The sequence below is a fragment of the Podarcis pityusensis genome, assembly GCF_964106645.2.
Source record: "Podarcis pityusensis genome assembly, chromosome: 14".
NCBI lineage: Eukaryota > Metazoa > Chordata > Lepidosauria > Squamata > Lacertidae > Podarcis > Podarcis pityusensis.
The window spans coordinates 29,459,894-29,482,540 of record NC_138039.1 but is presented as its reverse complement, the minus strand read 5'-3'; the positions used below and the strand labels follow the sequence as shown (position 1 = coordinate 29,482,540).

Sequence of the window (22,647 nt, the reverse complement as noted above, 5' to 3'; positions counted from 1 at the left end):
CTCTAATAAAATACACATGGCAAAAAGGAGCGCTAGGCCCTGGTGGCTTCCCCCTTACCCGCTTGTGATTGGCCAAGTGGATAGCCAGCCTATCAGGATTTTAAACAATTATTTTTTCTTCACTTCTCACTTTCCTCTGTGGCCCCCTATTCTTGTCCTGTGGCCTCCCGTTTATGCATTTGTGGAATGTTCTCTCCAGGGAGACTCAGCTGGTCCCATCGGTACATATCTTTAGCCACCAAGCAAAAACATTCCTCTTCAACAAGGACTTTGGCTTTTAAAAATTCTACAGCCTTTTAAACTGTGGTGGGCATTGGTAATATTATTATTAATAATATTATTATATGCCTTTTGTGTTTCAGTGTTGTAAACTGTGATCTACAGCTGAGGGGTGTTATATAAATTTAGTAAATAATAATGTTGAGGGTGGGAGGAAGCAATTCTCAGGAAAAACGTCCTTTGAGAAATTTTGGCTCAGCTCTGCTACCGGCCGCTGGGTTTTCTTCTTTCCGCTGCTGCCTTCCCTGAGAGTGAATCTCCCTTCTCCTTGCAGGGAAGAAGATTAAGTGTCCCAGTTTCCTCTTTTTCATTCCAGGAGGTTTTATGGCTGCAATTAGATCGCACACGCACTCAAGTAAATCTTCCAGTGTTTAGCCTGCTGTGTCAGAAGGAGGAGGGTGTCTGCCAGAATTCGTGAGCAGCAAAGTGTGATAGAGCGCCCCTTTCCCTCCTCTCCTCTTCTTTGTCTGATTCCACACTGGTCATTTAGGACATCATTTGCTTGGTCATTCCTTATGGAGAATCCATGTGATGTCACTGCAAAGCACTCCACTCTTATCTGTGTTGCCCTTGTTTGCTGTGTTTCCCCCCATAATTGCATCCTGTCAAAGCACGACTGAGACCTCTGATAGGAGTGCATACCCTACAACATTTCTCTGAGGAAAATAGGGGCATACTATACAACTACTACTGTTAGGATATCTGAACCTAAGGGGTCCGGATCCAGTCACCTCGTGCCCTTGCCGTTAGCATGAAGGAGTCAAGCAAACACCAGGGTGGGTTTCACAGAGAAAAAGGTTTATTGCAAAATCTGCGCAGAGTCAGCCAGTGGAATAGCTTCCAAAGACTGGCCGCCGCACCTATTGTCTTCCAAGCATTCTTATACTGAAGCTGCAAGCTTGGCCCCCAGTTGCTCCCCAATCAACAGGCAGAGATACACTTTATTACCTTATTAGGCTAGCTAAGCCCCCCCTCCCTTTTGCAGATCTTTGCAAATATTATTTGCTTCGCGTTATAAATGTTTGCATCTTTGCACAGCTGAGGTGAGAAGTCAGACAGGAAAACCACTACCGGTCTGCAGAGCTGAGCCTCTTCAACTTCAGCTATGTAGGAGGCCAGACAGGAAACCCACTGCCAGCCCGCAGAGCTGAACCTGCATAGCTCAAAGCAATTGTTAGCTGGAGCTAGCTAAAACACGATGGAGTTTTACCTCCCCCCTCTTCTCTCCTCTCCCTTCACTACCACAATACTTTTCTACTACTTTACTAATACTACTTTAATACCATTTTACTTACTACTCTAATACAACTTTAACTTTACTATAACTTTACTACTGCTTTACTGCTATTTTTCCACTGATTTAATACTACTACTTTAGTATTCCTACTACTACTTTACTACTACTACTACTACTGTTTTACTGCTGCTGCTGCTGCTTCACTACAGCTTTACTGTATATATCCTGCCCATCTGACTGGGTAGCCCCAGCCACTTGGGTCGGCTTTCCAATGTCACTACAACTTTACTATCACTTTACCATAACTTTAGTACTGTACTATAATGTTACTACACCTTTACTACTTTACTACTGCTTTACTACAACTACTATTTTACTACTGTTTTACTATTTATACCCCGCCCATCTGATTGGCGCCTTTGTATCCCTGTATAAATGTTTGGGGAAGTGGGAGGTGCCCCAGTTTCCCTTCTTGGACATCAACCACCATAGCCAGATATTAAAGCCGCCTTCCCCAGCCTGGTGCCCTCCAGCTGCTTTGCACTACAACTCCCTTCAGCCCCAACCAGCACGGCCATCTTGGCCACGGCTGATGGGAGGTCTAGTCCAAAACAGCCGGAGGGCACCAGGTTGGGGAAGGCTGTGTTAAAGCTAGGCAATAGAGTGAGGAGATGCTAAGGAGGACTGCAGGATCCTTCCACTTTTGGTAGATGACATCCAAAAGCAACAGCAGCATTATACAAACAGCAAGCACAATACAAGGACTCAGCCAAGTTGTTGTGACTTCTTAGTTGGTCCCAATGAAAATATTATGCTGTTGGATTCACTGCTCTGCCCACCGCAAGGACTAATATGCCTACCACAGTTTTTAATAGTTGTGTAGAAGGACTGTGGCTCCATGGTAGAAAATCTGCTTTGCCTGCAGAAGGTTCGAAGTTCAATCCGTGACACCTCCAAGTGTGAATGGTGAGCTGCTGCCAGCCAGTGTAGGCAATACTGAGCTAGATTGGCCCTTGGTGGGGCTATTTGGTTGGGGGTGCCTGCTTGGGGGTTGCCTGCTTCCACTTTATGTTCTGCTTTTTATTTGTTTGGGGGAGTATGCCTGTTTGAAGGAGAGGAGTCTGAGCCTCACCACTTTTCCTTCTGCGAAATGGGCATTTTGTAGTGCCCAAAACATACTGATATATTTCCAAATGCATGCAAAAAAGTTGGGGAGCCCTGCTCTAACAGGTGCACGGCCCTAACTTAAAGCTCACGTACAAGGCAAGGGCTTTTCCATCTGTGCCGAGCAATCCACTGAGCACGCTCCCTGCGATGTGGTGTTGCTGCACACTGAACATCCACAGTTTCCACTTGCAAGCAAGCCTTGACCTCTCCCATGACTTGCAACTGTCCTCAGGGGACACTCTTGTCAGCAGAGCTGCCAGCAAAAAAGACCATTAGTCCAGGCATAGCCAGCGTACGTAGCTCCTTCCAAATATTGCTGGAATAGGAAGGATACCTGGGATAGCTCAGTCTGTAGAGCATGAGACTCTTAATCGCAGGGTCATGGGTTTGAGCCTCAAGTTGGGCAAAAAATTCCTGCATTGCAGGGGGTTGGACTAGATGACCCTCAGGGTCCCTTCCAACTCTACAATTCTCTGATTCTGCAATTCCCATCTTCCCTGACTCCTATGCTGGTTGGGGCTGATGGGAGTCCAGCAATGGGAGTCCCCATCCTCTGTTAGTTCGCCAAGCCTTGAGCTGCTTCTGCCTATGCAGACAAGAAACGTCTCTCTGAAAGACTGAGCTCTCTACTAGCCTGACAAGTTCTGGTCCTTCTAACTGGAGCTCTTGGGGACTGAACCTGGGACCTTCTGCATGCAAAACACATGCCCCGATCCAAGCCAAGAGGAGCCCTGCTCTGAGTCCAGGAATAGAAAACAAAACAGAGACGCCAACCCAAAGGCGCATGTTGGCATGACGAAAGGGATGGCAATGCTTTTACCTTCCTAAATATTTATGCTCCGTTGCTTTGCAAAGACCACCCTGCCCTGGCGACAGATGCCGTCGCGGTCACTTCCCTGAGCCAAGCCGTCTCTCGATGCTGCTGCCGCCGTGATTGAGCTGTCCAAATAAAGAGCTGGCAAGTGCTCACTTCAAACTTTGAAAAAATAAGGATGTAAGTAGAGCCTGCCGGATCAGACCAAAGGCCCAACCAGCTCAGCATCCTGGTCTCACAGTGGCCTGTAGGAAACCCACAAGATGGACCTCTGTGCAAGAGCACAGTCCCCACCTGCGATTCACAGCCACTGGCATTCAGAAGCATTCCTGCCTCTGACTATGGAGGCAAAGCATAGCCTTCCAGGCTTGTAGCCATTGATAGACTTCTCCTCCCTCAATTTCACCAGTCCTCCTTTAAAGCCATCCAAGTTGGTGGTCATCACTGCCTCCTGTGGGGGTGAGTTCCAAAGTTTAACTGTGCAACTGCATGGAGAAGTCCTTACTTTTCTCTGTCCTCAATCATCCAACTTATGGATGCCCATAAATTCTAGCGTCATGAGAAAGAAAGAAAACAACAACAACCCTTGTCCAGTGGCGGAGGAACCCTCTCTGCCACCCAGGGCGGCGCAGTCCATATGGGATGCTGCACATGCGCAGTCCACCGCAAGGACTAATATGCCTACCACAATTTTTAATAGTTGTGTAGAAGGACTGTGGCTCCATGGCAGAAAATCTGCTTTGCATGCAGAAGGTTCGAAGTTCAATCAGTGACACCTCCAAGTGTGAATGGTGAGCTGCTGCCAGCCAGTGTAGGCAATACTGAGCTAGATTGGCCCTTGGTGGGGCTATTTGGTTGGGGGTGCCTGCTTGGGGGGTTGCTTGCTTCCACTTTATGTTCTGCGTTTTATTTGTTTGGGGGCGCATGCCTGTTTGGAGGAGAGGAGTCTGAGCCTCACCACTTTTCCTTCTGCGAAATGGGCATTTTGTAGTGCCCAAAACATACTGTTAGATTTCCAAATGCATCCCAAAAAGTTGGGAAGCCCTGCTCTAACAGGTGCATGGCCCTTACTTAAAGCTCACTTACAAGGCAAGGTGGCACCCATATAGACTGTGGGCACCCCGGCCACTCTATAGCTGGGGGGAGGCAAGGGCCATCTTGTCACCCCTCCCAGAATGGCACCCGGGGCAACCCGCCCCCTCCGCCCCCCACTTCCTACTCCATTGCCCTTGTCTCTACTCACTTTCTCCTTGCCATGCATGATTATATAAATGTATTATCATTTCATCTCTTAATTGCCTAAATTAATCAACCTGTATTTGAGTAAGAATTGCATACAGACGGAGTTGGTGGACAGTTTGAAGGACCCTGTGTGAGAGAGGGAAGGGGAGATCTCCCGGGATGAGAGGCTGTAGGAAGAAAAAGATGTTCCTAGGTGAGAGCGGGGGGGGGGGGGCACATATTTTCCTGTATGGGACAAAGAATGGGATGCATTTGTGAAAGAAAATCGTGTCTGTTTCTGTCTTATTTTCTTTATTATTCTTTGTGTGGGTTGTGGGTGGGTGTTGTCTTTTATTGTATTGTGAAAATCTCAGGACAGCTTTATTATCAACCTGCGACACAGGGTAGGCTCAAAAAGATGGCTCTGCTGCGGTGGGGGCATGTAGGTGGTTCTACTTTAAGAATGAAGCCAGAAAGATTCCCCTCCCCCTTTCTGGGCATCTTTTATATGATGTTGATTATTCGCCCAGAAGAAAAGGCCTCCTCCTCTTAAGCCTGCCCTTTGCTGATGGGAAACTCTGTCCATCAGAGGCCAGGAGAGGCAGCAGCCTTCCTTACAAGGAGTTTGGCAAGGGCTCAGCTGGCGAAAGTCTCAGGGAACGGGAGTTCCTCTTCCTCTGCCTCATTCATTCAAGTCAAATCGGAGTGACCTGCAGCTGTGGGGAGCAAGCAGACGCCTCTTTGTTCCCAGCGGTGAGAGAGAAGGGGGGGGCCTCCTCGTTGCTCACTCCCTGCTTCGATTTGGGGAGGGAGGCCTTGGAGAGGGACTCTCGGCAGCCCGAAGGTGGAAACAGTTGTGGATGTGTGGCTGTCAAGTGACTGTATCTTGCCAAGAGGTCCCATGGCGATCCAGCTCTAATCTGAAGGTGAGCTGCTGCTGCTGCTGCTGCTGCTGCTGCTGCTGCTGCTGGTGGTGGTGGTCCATTTTTGCTACTTCTTGGTAGCTCCGTGGTAGAGCATCTGCCTTGCATGCAGGAGACCCCAGGTTCAATCCCCAACAGCATCTCTCCAGGTAGGTCTGGGAGCATCCTCCCTCTGAAATCCTTGAGAGCGGCTGCCAGTCAGAGCAGGCAATGCCCATCTAGATGGACCTGGTGGTCTGACTCAGAATAAGGCAGCTTCCCAAATCCCTGTGACCCTGAGGCCAAAAGGAAGGAGGGAATGCATGGCACCTGTGTCATGTGGGGTTGAATGGGGGAGGTGGGAAGAGTCAGCCAATGGATTTAAGACATAGGAGCATAGGAATCTGCCTTACACAGAGTCAAACCATTGATCTAGCTCAGTACTGTCTATACTGGCTGGCAGCAGCTCTCCAGGATTTCGGGCAGAGGACATTCTGGCCTTACCTGGAGATGCAGTTCTGCATGCGCACAGATGCCCTTACCTCTGAGACATGGCCCATCTTCCAAAAATAGGAGGAAAAGAGAGTTGAAGGCATGATTGAGGCATAGATGTCCTTGCAGGGCTTTTTTTTTTTTTTTCTCCACTGTCTTCTCTGCTTGAACAGGTTGTGTAGGCTTCTACAGCATTCTGCTTGTTCTAGTTACTTTTTAAAGTTATCTATCAAAATAAATTAAATCTCCCACTCTACAGCCAAAAAGAAGAAGAAGAAAGTTCTCAGAGCAGCTTACGGCTGACTTTTTCTTTGGGGGGAAAAAAGAAAAAGACAAGGCTTGCAATCTAAAAAGACACAACACTAAAGGAAAACAGATCAGGAGGGAGGAGGAAGAGTAGAGCACAGGAAACAAGGGTGCATACTCTGGGCCTTGGTGCATCTCTCCTATCAACCTCAATACTCTATGGAAGAAAATATTGCCGGTCACCACCAGACTTTTAGAGAATTATTGACTGGACGAGGGGATGAATTGTTGGCCTACCTATTTGCAGCTCCCAGACTTTCATATTCAGGGCTAACTCTGGATGTCAGATATTGTAGTCAGACATCTCAGAAGAGCTATAGCCTTGGCTTGTGAGCTTTCTAGAGGTATCTGCTTGGAAACAGAATGCTTGACCAGGTCAGTGTCAGTCTCACCCAGGAGGGTTTTGACAGATGTCCCTTACTGTGTTGGTGTGAAACCTGTTTACAGAATGCCAGTCACCCTTTGCTCACCTAGCCTCTACATTTTTCTCCCCTCCCCTCATAACTGTTGCTAGCTGTTTAGATTGTAAGGTCCTTGGGGCAGTGACCTCCTCCCTCCATGAAAAACCATTTAAGTGCATCGCTAATGATTTAAAATCAGGGACCTTGTCAGCTTGAAAGTTGTAAGGCTGCAACCTGGGAGCTGAGATTCAAACAGGAGCTTTACTTCAGCCAGTCATCATCGCCTGGACTTAGCCTTGGACCCTGTTTCCAGATCCAGGGTTCTGCGTCAGCTTATGGAAAGGAATGACAAACCAGACAGTGCCTCTGGGCTTGTGCAGAAAGTTCTGCTCCCTGTCCACAAAGCAAGCCCTGAAGAGTTCCCTTCCCACCTAGGAAAGGGTGTGTGAAACCCAGTTCAGAGAGGTGGTGATGGGAATGGGAAAGGCCCAGGTTTGAGAACATTTGTGCTTCTGGCTAACAGTTGTAAGAGCAGGAAAGGCTGTTGGTTTCACGTGTTGCTCAAGTGGTTTCCTGGAGACCATCGTGGGAAGCAGAGATCCCTTAATGATCCCCAGTTTGCCAGGGATGAGTGTAATTTTATGCCAAGGACAGAAAATTAACTCATCTCATGAGAACTGAAGTCCTTGAATGAGTCAGATGTTCCTTGTTTTTTATGATGACCAGACTTGATCCTCAAAGCCTCTTATTTTGTTAGACAGGAGATAGTCAAGAGTTCCTAAAAGGAGTTAAGAGTGGCATGAAGGAGGCATCGTTTCCTATGATGAACACACATCTTCATTTTGACTTGTACCCAAAGCTGTGCTAAGCCGCTCATTCTATAAGTGCAAGGATTTCTGCTTGTGCAACAGAATTTTCTCTACTTCCCCCCATAGAATCACAGATTTGGAAGGAACTCTGAATGTCATCTAGTCCAACCCCCTGCAATGCAGGAATCCTGCCCACAGCTGTTCCTGAGTGGGCTTAAACCACCAGCCAGATTCATTGCAGTCCCCATGCACCCCCTAAACTTGTTCTGGGGTTTACCCCCCAACCCATCAGAACAGATTAGGGGAGGGTGGACGGCACCTGAGATGAGAGGGGCAAGTTCTGTTGCACAAGCTGAAATCCTTTTGCTAATGGAACAAGGGCTTCAAATAATGTTCTTTGTCCCGCCATCATCATCGTTGGTCAGTCTCAAGATCTGTAGCACAGTGGCAGTGCACATGCTTAGCTTGCAGAAGGTTCAGTCCTCAGCATCTCCAGGTGGGGCAGGGAGACAGCCGTTTTTGAAATCATGGAGAGCCACTGCCAATCACTGTAGACCATTGACAACTAACATGGTGCCCTTTGAATATTGTTAGACTACAACTCCCATCAGCCTCAGCCAACGTGTCCAACAGGGATGATGGGAGCCCAGTGAAACCTGGAGGGTACCAGGTTCACTTCCCCTGATGTAGACTATCCTGAGCTAGATGGACAAAATGATAAAAGTCAGCTTCATACTGGGGAGTGACCATAACTCAACGCTAGAACATTTCTCTCCATGTAGGGGATCACCAGTTCAATCCATGACATCTTCAAGTAGGGCTGGGAAGGACTCCTGCCCCAAACCCTGAAGCGAATCAACACTGAGCAAGATGGACCCATGGTCTGGTGTGGTAGAGAGCAGTTTCTACGTTTCTAAGCAGGCTTTGGAAGCTATCAAGAAACCTATCATGCCTGCTGAGCAGAAGCACAAATGGGATTTTGTGAACACCCCACAGCAGGGGCAGCCAACGTGGTGCTCTCCATTTGTTGTTGGACTACAGGTCCCATCAGCCCTGGTCAGCATGGCCAAGGGTACAGGGCTGATGGGAACTGTAGCTCAACAAGATTTACAGGTTTGCCACGTTGGCTACCCTGACATCACAGACTTTGAAAATGTCATGTCAGCTCCGTGGACAAACTCTAGTCTTCATTGACAGTGCATAGCAGGGCCGTGTGGGGATGCTGTAACAGCTTGGTTTTCACAATTTCAGAAGAAAGAAATTGTCCTAGAAAACAGTAAATCACACCATTTATTTATTTAATTTAAAAATATCACTTAATAAAAAAAATTATCTCCGAGGCAATCAAACAAAACATTGGTATCAATTCGTAGAAAGGTACAAGCTTTCCTAAAAGCTAAGGAAAAACAGACCCAAACTACAAATCACAGATTAAACTGAGCAGCTTACAAAACAGATAATTAAAAAACTTAGAGTCCAAGTCCAGGTAATCTGGAGTAAACAACATATAAGTTCTCATGAGGTGTTCAAAGGTCATTACCATATCTGCCTCCTTAATCACCTGAGGGAGAACATTCCAGAGGGTGCATGATGTCATTGAGAAGGCCGGCTTCTGTGACCACTGGCTGGTTGTGGAATGATCTGCAGGGACTTCTCAGAATATATTAAAAACCAGCTTGGTATGTACTACGGGGGGGGGGGGGAGTCCACTAAGCATCCTGTCCCCAGTTTACTTCTACCTTGAACTTCATATCCTCCAAGGAATTAGTGAACATGCTTGTGCTTCTGGCAGCATGCCTGCTTATTGTGCAATTAAGAAAAACCAAATTATTAAAATTATTAGAATTGTGTCCTAGGGTTGCCATATTCTCCAAAGTGAAAATCTGGTCAAAGTTGTTGGCCGTTATTGGGAACATCTCTCTTTTTAAATCACCCCACTTGCCCATATGTCCAGGTTTTCCCAGACATTTTGCCGATTCAGAAAAAATCCGCACGGACGCCATTTTTGGAGCCTGATTCCCGTACATATGGCAGCCCTATATCTTGGGGGCTGTAATTTGTTAAGGATGCTGAGAGTTGGAGACCTTAGTCTCCTTATTCCCCTCCAGAGCTACAACTCCAAGAGTAGTTTAACAATCAATCCCTCTCCCCAGGAAATTCTGGGAATTGAAGCTCTAGCAGGGGACCAGGTGTCTCCTACCAACTCTCAGCACCCTTAACACATGACAGCTCCCAGAATCCTTTGGGGGAAGCCATGACTGTTTAAAATGTTATCATGGTGCTTTAATATGTAGTGTGACTGTTACTTGAGGCTGGAAAGAAAAGAAACGAACTGATTACTACCGGCGGATGTCCCCAAATTTGATTCTTTTCACACAGCCAGAGGATGTCTTCCATGTTCAGCAAGACTCGGACGGCCCACTGTGCGAATGAGCGCCATCTCCACACCTTTCCCCAGGAATGCAACGTGGCCATATTGGGGTGTCAAGGATCTGGAAAATCAGGTTAGGAGATGTTGGGGGACCTGGGAGTAGAGAGGGGGAAGAAACTGTAATTCAGCTCACTTGTAAAGTTGAACCTGTTTAATTCGCACAGGGAGCAGCACATTCCCATTTCTCCTCAGGTAGTGAAATGGGACAAAACCCCCACCCCCACCCCCATTATATCACAGCTTTCTTCCATCCTGGAACCCAAAGTGATGTTCATGTGGTTCCCAGGTGCTCACCTATCCAGGCACTGATAAGACTATGATTGTCTAACTTTTGGCCCTCCAGATGTTGTTGGATTCCATCAACTTCCACCAGCCCCAACCAGTGCACCCAGCTGTCAAGGATGATGGGAATTGTAGTTCAACAACACCTGGAAGGCCACAGGCTGGCCACTCCTCAAATACACCCCGATCTGCTTTAGCTTCGGCAAAGTGATGGTCCCATGGGCACTCACATCATGGGGCCATCTGCCGCAGTAGTCCCAGCTGTGGTACTGCCCATGCACCTGCTCAAAAGCGGAACTGGTCTCTCTCTCCATGTCTACTGCTTGCAGGCTAGAAGGTAGGTCTTTGCAGGATAGGGTCCCAAGCAGAAGGGTCCTTCCTTGTGTGCAAAACTGAGGTTTTCTCATCCATTTCAGCAATAAAATAAAATAATAATCTTGCTCTTCTGTGAGGACTCACTGCTGGAACTAAGTATCTCTCTCTTTCTCTGGCTTCTTTCAGCGTTGACAGTGAAGTTTCTAACCAAGAGGTTTATAAGTGAATATGATCCTAACCTAGGTAAGAAGACCTTGCTCTGATCTCATAGATTCCCTTTGCACCCCTTCTTCCTCCTTCCTCCTCCTCCCCTTCTTCCAATGTTCATTTTTAAATCAGTCCTTTATTCAGAACCATGAGGACTAGAATCTTGCTTTATCATTAGGGGAAAGCTAATAGATGAGTGATATAGTACATGCTTTGCATGCAGAAGGCCTAAGGTTCAATCCCCAGCATCTCTAGGTAGGACTGGGAGAGTTCCCTGGCTGAAACCTTAGAACTCCTAGAAACAATAGAAGCTGCCTTATCTGGAGTCAGGCATGGGGCTCATCTACCTCCAGATGCTCAAAATCCAAAGATCTGCTTGTGCCAATTTATTTATTTATTGCAAAAATATCCCACCTTCTCATCCGAGGAGCTCAAGGTGGTTCTCCCCTTCTTCACTGAATCCCAACAACATCCCTGTGAGATAGATTAGGCTGAGAGGCAATGACTGGCCCAAGGTCACCCAGTGGTGATTTGAACCCTGTTGTCCCAGATCCTAGACTGACACTCTAATCACTACACCACACTGGCTCTCTCTATTCTTTGGAAGAGAAGTTTGCTTTTCAATTAGGTAACAGAGGGCAGTGGTGGAAGTGCCTCCCTACCCTCAGAGGAGCTTATCTTCCACCCCACTGTATTTCTAAATGTGCCTCTGAGAATAAGTATCGCTGCATGCCACCCCAATCTCTGATCGGTGTGAGATTCCAGGTGCTTGCCACCCAGGGTTCGTATTTCCTTTTGGAAATGAGGCACAGTGGAGACTATGGTGTCTTTATGATAAATGGTTTATTTACACACACACACACACACACACACACACACACACACACACATATATATAACCTGAGCCTACAATGGAGGGGTTCACAGCATTAACTATTGGATCAACTATTGCTCTGCTTCTCTGGCTTTGCAGCTTGCTGCTTTGCTTCTTAGTCAACCCTAAATTCAGGCTTTGTCCCTCTAACAATCCCTAAGTTGTGGGAGGGGCCCCACCCTTTTGGCATCTGGCACAGAGTCCCCTTTCCCTTGTTCTCTTAATGGCTCATCTCTCAGGTGATTACCTCATCAGGAAACTGGCCTGACTTCTATTTTAACACTTGCCAGGAATTGGAAAGGGTAGGGCACCCCTGAACCCGTAACAGTATTTATGCAAAGACAATTTATCTGCCTCCCAGATGAACAGAGCAATAGTACTTTGAGATCACTTGGGTCAGACCTACAACTCTCACCCACAAGGACTCATCAGAGACACACAAAAGGGGGTGGGTTGTTTGTCCTAGAAGTGTCCAGTAATAATTAAGCAGAAAAGAGACCTGATTGTTGGGTCTCTGGGGGACTCAGCCACCGTTCCATCTGCCTTCTTGGAGAAATGGCGGGATCGGGGGGGGGGGGGGAGAGAGAGCTTGTCCGGAAATATTCCAAGGTATTTTAAGTTGCGATGTTTTTTTCCGCCATTGTTTCAAAACAAACTGCCAAATTTAGAGCACATACCAAGGGACGAAGCAGAGATGGAAAACACTGATTGTGTAGCAAGCAAAGGCAAGGCAGCCAGGATATAAAACGAAACCCTCCAAATATCTCTGTGTTGCTCTCTTTTACTTTTTGTGAGCTGGGAGGTTTGAGGATGGCATGCACATTTCATTGAAGCAGTGATAGTCAGCTTTCCCCTGCGTGGTAACCTGAAGAGGTTGTCAGACTACAGTTCCCATTACCCCTGACCATCCCTGTATGGGGATGATGGGAACTGTGGCCCAGTTGGGAGGCCACATCTCTGTCACTCCTGTGCTACAGGGTTGTCCAGATAGTGGCTACACTGACTGATATGGGCTCTCCGAGGTTTCGATTTCCCAGCAATTTCTGGAAATGGCAGGGAATTGAAATTGCCATCTTCTGCTGCTCTACCACAGACACAGATCCTCTCACGTTTTGCCAAGAACCAGTAAATCAGGGGTGTACATAGAAGCAGTGGCGGAGCTTCATGCTCCAGCACCGGGGGGGGCGCGAAGAGCAGGTGGGGGCAGTGCTGGCGTGTGTCCTGGGGGCAGGGTGTGCCACCAGCGCTCCCTCCACACTCCTCTTCCTCCGCCAGTGCATAGAAGACACAGGAAGAATAAGGGTACCAGAAGATGGGACGCAGGCCATATCTGCACTACACATTTAAAACAGTATCATCCCACTTTAAAAAGCCATGTCTTCCCCTGAAGAATCCTGGGAGCTGTAGTTCATTAAGCGTGCTGAGAGTTGTTTGGAGACCCCTGTTCCCCCTCACAGAGCTATTCCCAAAATGGTTTAACGATCAATTCCCTCTTCCTAGCACCCTTTACAAACCACAGATCCCAGAATTCCTGGGGGCAGGGAAGCCAAGTCTGCTTAAAGTGGGACAATACTGCTTTAAATCAATAGTCCAGATGGGGTCTCAGATCGAATGACCAATCTGTGGTTTGGTTGCTACTTCCAAACTATTGCATTGAAAATGTGTTTTTAAGGGTTGAGGGTAAGTTAAGTGCAGCATCTGACATTCTGCAGTGTGATACAGAGTCCCTTTTCTATGCAACTTTTAAGGACACGATTGCCATGCATTTCCATGGGTTTGCTTCTGAAAGCAGCCTAAACACTAATATAGATACCTGATTCCCTCTCTTCCTTTTTTTATTTTTAAACATAGTCTAAATGGTGCAGAAACAGCTCTATCTGAATGCACAAACCTGCAATGTGTTAACTTTGGCAGGGGTCTTTTTTCTAAAAACAAATGGGTCTGGCTGGGCCAGAATTCAGCGCTCACGATTACCTTGCGCTGCCAATGTTAAACATTTCCAGCATACTTTCCCACTGATTGCATTCAAGCAAACGGGGCTGCTTTTTTTAATAGGCCAACCTCAAAGGGGACGGCAACAAGCCGCAAATGATTTATGGCGAGTTATGCATGCAGGCAAAACCCAGGAACTCATCTGAAGGCCTCCTCACTTTAATGGGTTCTGTGTTCCCAAATATTCATTCTTCAAATGTCGACAATTATAACCTTGTTTTCAACAAAAGGAAAAGGAGTGGAGGATGCCGCTCCACCAGTTTTGAAGTCTCTGTGAAAATATTACTCTGCGGAAATATCTTGCTAGATGAATCACTGGGCATTCATTTAGCAGAGCAATGAAAAGGGCATGGAAATGTTTTTTAATTGGACCGAAAAAATTTCCCCTTTGCTTTGAAGGTCATTATTGTCCAGATTCTGGGGCAATCCAGAAAAGAGGTGGGGTGGAATTTCCAGTGTGGAGTTTCTTGTCCTCTGGGATGCCCATCCTCTGAGATGAAAATAGTCCCTGGTGACTGCAGGGAAAACTCTTCAGAAGATGGAGCAAGGGGTTCTTTTGTCCTTGCAGAATAAACTTTGCAACCCCATGCACTGCTTAGTTAACCAGGGAAACTGTAGAGGGGCAAAGGATAGCCCTTAGCTTGGTCATGGGGCATCTGCTTTGCATGAAGGAGGTCCAGTGGTTGGGAAGGACTCTGAGTTGGAACTTAGGAGAGCTGCTGCTGGTCAGTGTGAATAATACTGAGCTAGATAGACCAAGGGTCTAACTGTATGTATGTATGCAAGCAGGGAGATCTCGCTTGATTCTGGAGGGAAGGCTTAGTGGAAGAGCACACACTTTGCATGCAGAAGCTTCCATATTCATTCCCTGGTGTCTCCAGGTAGGGCAGGGAAAGACTCTCTGTCGGAAACCCTGCTGCCAGTCTGAGCAGACAATACTGAACGAGATGGACCAAGAATCAGACCTGGGATAAAGCATCTTTCCCATTTTTTTCCTGCTAATTGATGCATCTGCAGAGAACAAGAGCTCAGGCTGCCAACGGCTTCATCTGTGTGTCAGTGACAAGACAGTCGAGATGTAATCTTGCAGAAATTCTTGGCAGGTGGCTATTCTGAGTCAAGCCCAGAGGCCTGGGATGGGGAGAGGAAAATTTAGGAGAAAGCCAGAGAGCCCAGGTGTGTGTGAGAGAGAAGTGACAAAGCTCTGGATCTATCAAATCTCTTTCCTGAATGTAGAGATTCCAGGAAAGGGGGCTAGAGATTATGTTTGCCAGTTTGCCTGCCTATCTATCTATCTATCTATCTATCCATCTATCTATCTATCTAACTATAACTGTCTGTCTATCCACTCATCTCTTTTCTTGATTCAAGAGGAAACATTCAGGCAATATTTCTACCTGCTTTCTCAGCAAGAAACAGATCCCAGATCCCAGTGTTTTGGCCAATCAGTCCAAAGGGGACCAAGATGACTGCCAAGCACTTGACACTTTCTAGTTTTGCATTTTTAACGTGACAGAGCCAGTTTAGGTTTGAAGCACAGAAGACACAGCAGAAGACAGGCACTCCAGCCTGTAAGCCCAGGACACATCGCTGGTGCCTTCCAGGTGGCAGGAGACAAAAGACATATTGAGGGCTTCTCCTTGCAGCCAATTGCTCATCTAGCTTTGATTATGGTGGGATGGAAGCAGGGCTATCCCTACCATGGGAAGCAGAGGGAAGGGTCCACTCAGGAGGCAGAGGCTGGGGGAAGCAGGCAGTAGCAACATTTTGGAAAACAGAGCTGTGTGGAACCCACAGTTCTGTCCCATCACCAGTGTTGACATAAGATCAACTGCTTGCCTAATTGGCTTCTGCCCATGGAATGGGATGGAATCTCACTTAGCCTCAAGCAGAAAAAAGTATTGGATGAATCCTGGACAGAAAGGCTCCATTCTGACATAGCCTGTTGCTTGTGGGTAGCCGGGTGGAAAAGTGGATGGGACTCCTGAACCTTTAATAGTGTGTAGAAGAGAAGATTTCAGCTGGTCATGCAACTATCAAAGGTGCAGGAGCCCAGTCCTCCTCCTCCTCCTCCTCCTCATTATTATTATTATTATTACTACTACTACTACTGCATTTATATACTGCCCTATACTCACAGGTCTCAGGGTGGTTCACAAGATAAAATCATAAGATAAAAACACAAAATGCATAATAAAAATAAGAACAAGAACAACCTAATAATCCCCCCAACACACTTTTAAAGGGCATTGGATGTCAATCAGCCAAAGGCCTGGTTAAAGAGGAATGTTCTGCCTTGCGCCTCAAGGTGTATAATGAAGGCACCAGGCGAACCTCCCTAGGGAGAGCATTCCACAAATGGGGGACCACTGCAGAAAAGGCCCATTGTTGCGATGTCACCCTCTGGACCTCTAATAGAGGAGGCACATGAAGAAAGGCCTCAGATTATGATCTCAGAGTCTGGGTAGGTTTATATGGAGAGAGGAAGTCATTGAGGTATTGCAGTCCTATTGACCACCCTAGTAATGGCTTGGGTTTGGGTTTAGAAGCTGGTGTGCTTCTAGATTAATGCCATTTTAAAAAACATTGTCTTGCAGAGGACACATATGCTTCAGAAGAGGTGGTGGACCAACAACCAGTTCTACTGAAGGTCATGGATACAGCCGACCAGGTAATGGAGAACTGAGTCCTGGCACAAAGGCTCCTTTGCAACTGCACCATTCATGCACTATCTTACTGTGAACTTGAGCATTTCTGTTCACCAGAGGCACACTCTGCTTTGGACACTGGAGTCAAGTTGCCTCTTTCTCCTCTTCATTGCCCTGGAATATTTTTAAAGTTTATTAGGGACAGTGTCAGGTAAATAGAATAGGGTTTATTTTAAAACCAAGCTTCTTTTAATTGCCTTCTTTTGAAAGGCAGAATGACAGAATAAATGGATGAATGCCAAAGCCAGCCTGCAAGCCTATCTTAGCACAGGAACAAAATGCCCCATTCTTATAAGGCTCTGAGGATTAGTTTGCCCCAGGCACATCAGGAGTCAAATTGCATAATGGCTCTTGTTTCTAATGCTGCAAACAATGGACAAAAGCGGGAGGAAGAGGAGGGGAGCTGCTAGCAGCTGGCCTGCGGCACCTTTCTTGTGAGTAACAGCCAAAGCATTTTGAAAGTTTTTCAGTTTAGAAATAACAAGGCATGATGCAGATTTTTGACATTATACATGGTGTCTGAGGATGGAGAGAATTCTTTCTCCCTCGTAGCACTAGAATGCAGGGTCACCCAGTGGCATTCATTGGTTGGCTGTAGAGGCGGAACAGAGAAAGGGAAGCCCTTCTAACAACTCCTGTGACCAACTTGCAGAACTCACTGCTGTTATAAGTTGTGCTGCTGTCCTTAGTTGCTTTTAAAGGGGCGGGGGGCAGGGATAAACAAATTCCTGGAGGAAACAGCTATGAAGTTTAATTTATTTGTTGCATTTATACCCCCCACCTTCTTCTGTAAAGAGCCAAAGGTGGCCTACATGGATTCCCCTCCTTCTTGAATCCCAACAAAAACCTTGTCAGATTGGTTGGGCTAAGAGGCTGTGAAATTCTTATGGGTACCGTGCAAGTTGCTTCATAGCCAAGTGGGGATTTGAACCCTGGTCTCTCAGGCCCTAGCCTAACACTCTAACCACTACACCAAGAGCCATTCAGCGTACTTGGAGCAGTGTGGGACTAGGCTTGGGGAGACCTGGGTTCAAATCTCACACAGCAGTTAAGTTCACAGGATGGCCTTGGACCAGTCACCATTTTCCAGCCTACCCAACCTTGCAGGTTTGTTGTGAGGTTAAAATGAAGGTGGGAGTTACCAGGTCCTTAAAAGCATCCTTTTTATTGTACTGAGGAGTTATACCGCAGCCTTCCCAGGTACCTGCATTTCCTGTTCTGAAACAGCCCGATGAGAGGAGTTGCTTCATGTTGCCTTCTCATCATGGATACCCAGGAAGGCTGCAGAGTGTGGACCACTGGAAAGATGATTTGTAGAATGAAATCACAAACAACCTTCAGCCACCCATGAGAATGTCATTTAAATTTTGTCTCCTTTTTGAGAAGGAAGAGCAGGATATGCATGGGATTGGTAAATAAATTTTCAAATGCAATTTAAGAACATAAGACGAGCCTCCTAGATCATGCCAATGGCCCATCTAGTCCAACATGCTGTCCTCAGTGACCACCCAGATAGTCACTAATAATCCCCATGTGGTTGGTTCCCTGCTAGGATGTGCCAGTGAGCTGCGAGCGATACTTGAATTGGGCCAGTGCATTCATGGTGGTCTACAGCATTGACAACCGGAAGAGCTTTGAGGGAAGCCAGCAATACTTGGACATCATAGCACTGCACTTGAAAAATGCCCAGCATGAATCTCCGGTTTTCCTGGTGGGGAACAAGCTGGATATGGAACAATACAGGTAATGCTTGAAGCAGGCAGCTACTGAGCTCATTAATGTTTACACTGACTGGCAGCAGCTCTCCAGGGTTTCAGGCAGTAGTCACTCCCAGCCCTACCTGGAGATGCCAGGGATTGAACTTAGGACCTTCTGGATACAAGGCAAGACACTGTACCATGGACTTATGGCCCTTCCCCATAAATGAGAATGATGAAGAAGCCTGACGCTCCCCAAACAGGCTGCTTAGTTCAAATGATGATGTAAAATTGAGCACCCTATATCGGGACTGGGGGACTTCAGGTTTTCTGAATCAAGTTTAAGAAAACCAAAATCCCATGATCTACCAGTCAGACCTATGCAGGGGCATCTACTTAATTTGCATTTTCTGAAATATGCAAACTGAAACTCTGACATCTTTCAAAATTCTCACTTCTCTGAATTTTGCCCTGCAGTTCCCCAGCCAAGAAAAGTGTGCAAAATTCCTTACGCTAGCATGAAGTGTGCATAAAAATGCATGCAAAATAACATACAAAAATTCATTAAAGAAGGGAATATATTAGCGAAAGCATGCTTTGCAAAAATGTTGTTATTAGGAGCAGTTCACACAAAAATCTTATGAATTTTCTTGAGGACTTTAAAACAAAAAAACAAATTCAGAAACTGAAATGTGGAGAACTGAGAAACAGAAAAACCAAAATGGCCAGATTCACCCACCATCAGAGTCCTTAGCCCAGGCCTTGCAATGCCTAGACCCCCAGATCACCATTTGAGCAGGGGTTGTTTGTAGGTCAAATGGTCTGTTGGAGAGTGACCATTTCTGATTTCTTTTCTCAGGCAGGTGACCAAAGCTGAGGGGATTTCTCTGGCCTCTAAGTACGGCTGCTCCTTCTACGAAGTCTCGGCCTGCCTGGATTTTGAATCTGTGCAGCACATGTTCCACGAGGCGGTGCGTGAGGTGAGGCGGGAGATGGAGAGGCACATGGCAGTCCGCCCCTTGTTCATCATCGAGGAGAAGCCGTCCCTTCACCTCGTCCCTCCAGCCGCCATGGCCTCCAAGCACAGCCTGGCCAGCTGCACCTACAACACTCTCTCCACCGTGAACTTCAAGGAAATCCCTTCGGTGGCCCAGGCCAAGCTGGTCACGGTAAAATCCTCCAGGGCCCAGAGCAAGAGGAAGGCTCCAACGTTGACATTACTGAAGGGATTTAAGATCTTTTGAAGGGAGCCTGTAAAGGGCTGCTTCAGGATGGGAGAGCAAGTTGGGGCCCTTTGCCTGACTGCATTAACCCTCAGCAGCCATCTTAAAGGCTGGTGTACTGGCCTTCCTTGCTTTCCGTGTGGTCTCTCGTACTAGAGCAAAGCATGCTGGGAACATAAAAAGAGCCTTGCTAAAGATTCATCTAGTCCAGTGACCAGTTCTCACAGTGACCAACAGATGCTTATGGGGAAAACACAAGTAGCACATGAGCGGAACAGCAACTCTCCCTATTTGTGATTCCCAGTAGCTGCTGTTTTGGGACCTAACACCTCCAACAATAGTGGTTTTCAGCGACAAGGCTGCACCCTCCTGTTCAGGCTCCAGTTCAGTCACTGCTGTGCTGCTTTCTGCTCTCCCTCAACCTGGCTGATCAAAATCCTCCCCAGCTTCCACTGGGGCTCTCTACTCCTCGGGAAGGTCAAACGGGAAGAGCTGACATCCCTGCTCCCCCTTCCAAAGTGACTGAAGTCCAACCCGGGTCAGCACCCCATTTCTCCCTCCTCCATCAGAGCCTGCTATGCCAATGCCAAAACTGCAGGGCTAACGGCATTAAGCGACTGTGCCGCATGCAGTTTGACCAGGATTAATATCGACGCTGCTCCAAGACCTTTTTCAAATTCTGCACCCAACGCATGGATACCTTACAACCGGCAGAAATTGCATCGCATACTTGCATAGTTTTGTCGCTCTTGCAAAGTTTGTCTGCATTATGATTGGCATTTTGTAACTGCCAATCTGTGTGTGTGTGTGTGATAGGCTAGGAAATGGAGATAGCAGATGGAGATAGCAGGAGGACAGGCACAAACGCACTGGGGTGTGTGGGCAGGAGCACATGACGCGTGTGCCGTTGAAACAAAAAGTGCCTGTTGTTTGGGTATTGAGGATGCCTCCACGTCCAGCTTTCCAGCACACTGCCAAAGAACAAGCTAAAGGGACACAGAGCCCCCTGGTGAAAGAATGGCATATCGTTCCTTGCGTACATTTTCCATCAGCGCTCCTGGCGCAGGGGTCACCAGCTTTTTTGGGCCTGTGGGCACATTTGCAAACTGGAGAATCTGTCCTGGGCACCACGCATGCACAGCACATTCAAGTACACACTGCAAACGTAGGGTGCATTCAGAAGCAGAGAGTATTGTGTTCATTTTTCTGCTAGCACTTCTGAACTGATTTCTAATGTTCCCTTCACACTGCAGTGTCACAGAACTCTGGCTTTATGGCTAAGATACAGGCCTGCCACCATAGGTGCCAACGCCCCAATAAAATATTTGAGGGGCCAAGTTAATGGGCATTGGCATTCAAATGGTGTTTGTGTGTGCCACATCTTGTGATTGATTATGCAAGGCAGGGCTTACCTGGGCCCCCTTGAAATATTTTATTCAAGTTGGCACCCCTGCATGCCGCTCTAAATCAACAGTGGGTGAGGTGTGACATGACAACAAGCATCATTGGACCACATTGCTACTCCCCACTCCCCAAAAAGTTGTTGTTTTTTTTGTCATGTAAACAAAACAGCCCCAAAGACACCTGAATAGCCTCAAAACTACAATGGTGGGGCAGGCAAGTTCCGCTCTTTTCCTACTGAGAAAGAGAGCTTCCCTTGAAATGTAAATAGCAGCTTCTAAGGGGCAGTTGTCGTGGTTGTGGACTGTGGAAGGGAGAGAGAGAACCAATCTTCACAATCTTCGCATGCCCCCAGCCCACCCTGTAACAGACCAGAGCTGGTCAGGCTCCGCTGTGGCTGCTGTTTACACCTCACAAGAACAAAGATGCCAACTGCATCCGTGCCATTGAGGTCCCATCTATTTCTGTCTTTAAATTAGTTTTGGGGCCCAGAGAAGCATCTGTGAGTGAGGCTGGGAGGTTTCTAATAGGGGAATATAAGGTAAAAGCCCATCTAGCCCATCATCTGGTTCTCACACTGGCTAACCAGCTGCCCCCAAGCAGGACCTGAGTGCAACAGCACTCTCAAAATAAGGACGTAAGAATTTCCCTACTGGATCTGGCCAAAGCCCCTCTAGTCCAGCACGCTGTTCTCACAGTGGCCGACCTAGAAGATATCCACAAGTAAGACCTTAGAGCAGCCTTTCTCAACCTGTGGGTCCCCAGATGTTCTTGAACTACAACTCCTGTCACCCCTAGCTAGCAAGGCCAGAGCTCAGGGATGATGGGAGTTGTAGTCCAAGAACATCTGGGGACCCACAGGTTGAGAACCGCTGCCTTAGAGGAACAGCAGCACTCTTCACGCCTATGATTCCAAGCCACTGGCTCTGACTTGAAAGAACAGCACAGCCATTGATAGTCCTATCCTCCATTATAGCCTTATGTACAGAAGTCTGGTGGAGGCGCTGAAACTACAGTTCTCAGTATCAGGCAGTGGAAGGGTGTGTGGAGAAAGAGGTGGCAATTAAACTAGTACAAAACCAGCATCAGTTAGATCTGACCTCGGTAAACACCCAGTATCATTTTGCCTGCTCAGCTGAAGTAATGAGTTAAATGGTGCCTTAACTTAGAATGCCTTTCTTTTCTTCTTTTTCCCTTCTAAGTCTGATCTGTTTCCCACTTGCCCCAAATTATTTTGCAATCGAATGACAACATGCAGCAATGCTGCTCTAAAGGTAACCAAGAAACTAAGAGTGAAGAAAACCAGCGCGGCACTTTCATAATAAAGACCATTGATTTATTTCCCCATCTGTTCTCTCTTTCCACAAGGGGAGTAGGAAGGAAGTGGGATGTGTGTGCAGAACCAACTTTAACTTCTATCTTGATGCTTCTTGGGGAGCGGTGACCTTTAAATTCAGCATTGCTATTTCACTCAACTGGTGCGGAAAATATTTTGATGAAGGAAACTTTGGGAAAGCCAAGTGCGGAATCTTTTGTTTCATTCTGCTTGTTGGCACAATAGCAATTTCCCCTCCCCCTCCCCTTCTCTGTTTAGGGTTTGATTTATTCAGCCCTACGATCCTGTAATACCACAGCCTTGTGCATTCATTCATGGGGATTAATTACCACTCCTGGTTCCATTTGTGTATATAAAAGCTATATATGTAACTTGGTAATGTAAATGTGTTCGTTTATTCATTCATTCCATGTTCTTGGACATTCTGGTCACTCTCTCCAGTTCAGTTTCACAATTCACCGTTTTAAACTGCACTTTTAAATTGTTATTTCTCCCTCTTTTTTCCCTTTACTGAGCTTTTTCGAAAATGCAAATTAAAGATAAAGAAAAACAA

General features: G+C 46.9%; 1 protein-coding gene across 1 annotated transcript; it reads left to right on the top strand.

Annotated features, from left to right (window-relative positions):
* The first annotated feature begins 5,166 nt into the window (after nt 1–5,166).
* Nucleotides 5,167–22,473, top strand: RASL12 (RAS like family 12). The gene is made up of 6 exons (XM_080981539.1): nt 5,167–5,644; nt 10,008–10,132; nt 10,843–10,899; nt 16,327–16,400; nt 17,990–18,180; nt 18,994–22,473. Exons 2-6 carry the CDS (start codon nt 10,015–10,017, stop codon nt 19,376–19,378), a joined length of 825 nt encoding a protein of 274 aa, XP_080837665.1. The 5' UTR covers nt 5,167–5,644; nt 10,008–10,014; the 3' UTR covers nt 19,379–22,473.
* The last annotated feature ends 174 nt before the right edge of the window (nt 22,474–22,647 follow it).

What these genes read in the sequence shown, in the direction of transcription:
- RASL12 (XM_080981539.1), top strand. Translation starts at nt 10,015, where the DNA reads ATGTCTTCCATGTTCAGCAAGACTCGGACGGCCCACTGTGCGAATGAG. An exon ending in TGAATATGATCCTAACCTAG is followed by an intron (nt 10,900 to 16,326) that starts GTAAGAAGACCT and finishes ATTGTCTTGCAG; the next exon opens with AGGACACATATGCTTCAGAA. An exon ending in TCATGGATACAGCCGACCAG is followed by an intron (nt 16,401 to 17,989) that starts GTAATGGAGAAC and finishes GTTCCCTGCTAG; the next exon opens with GATGTGCCAGTGAGCTGCGA.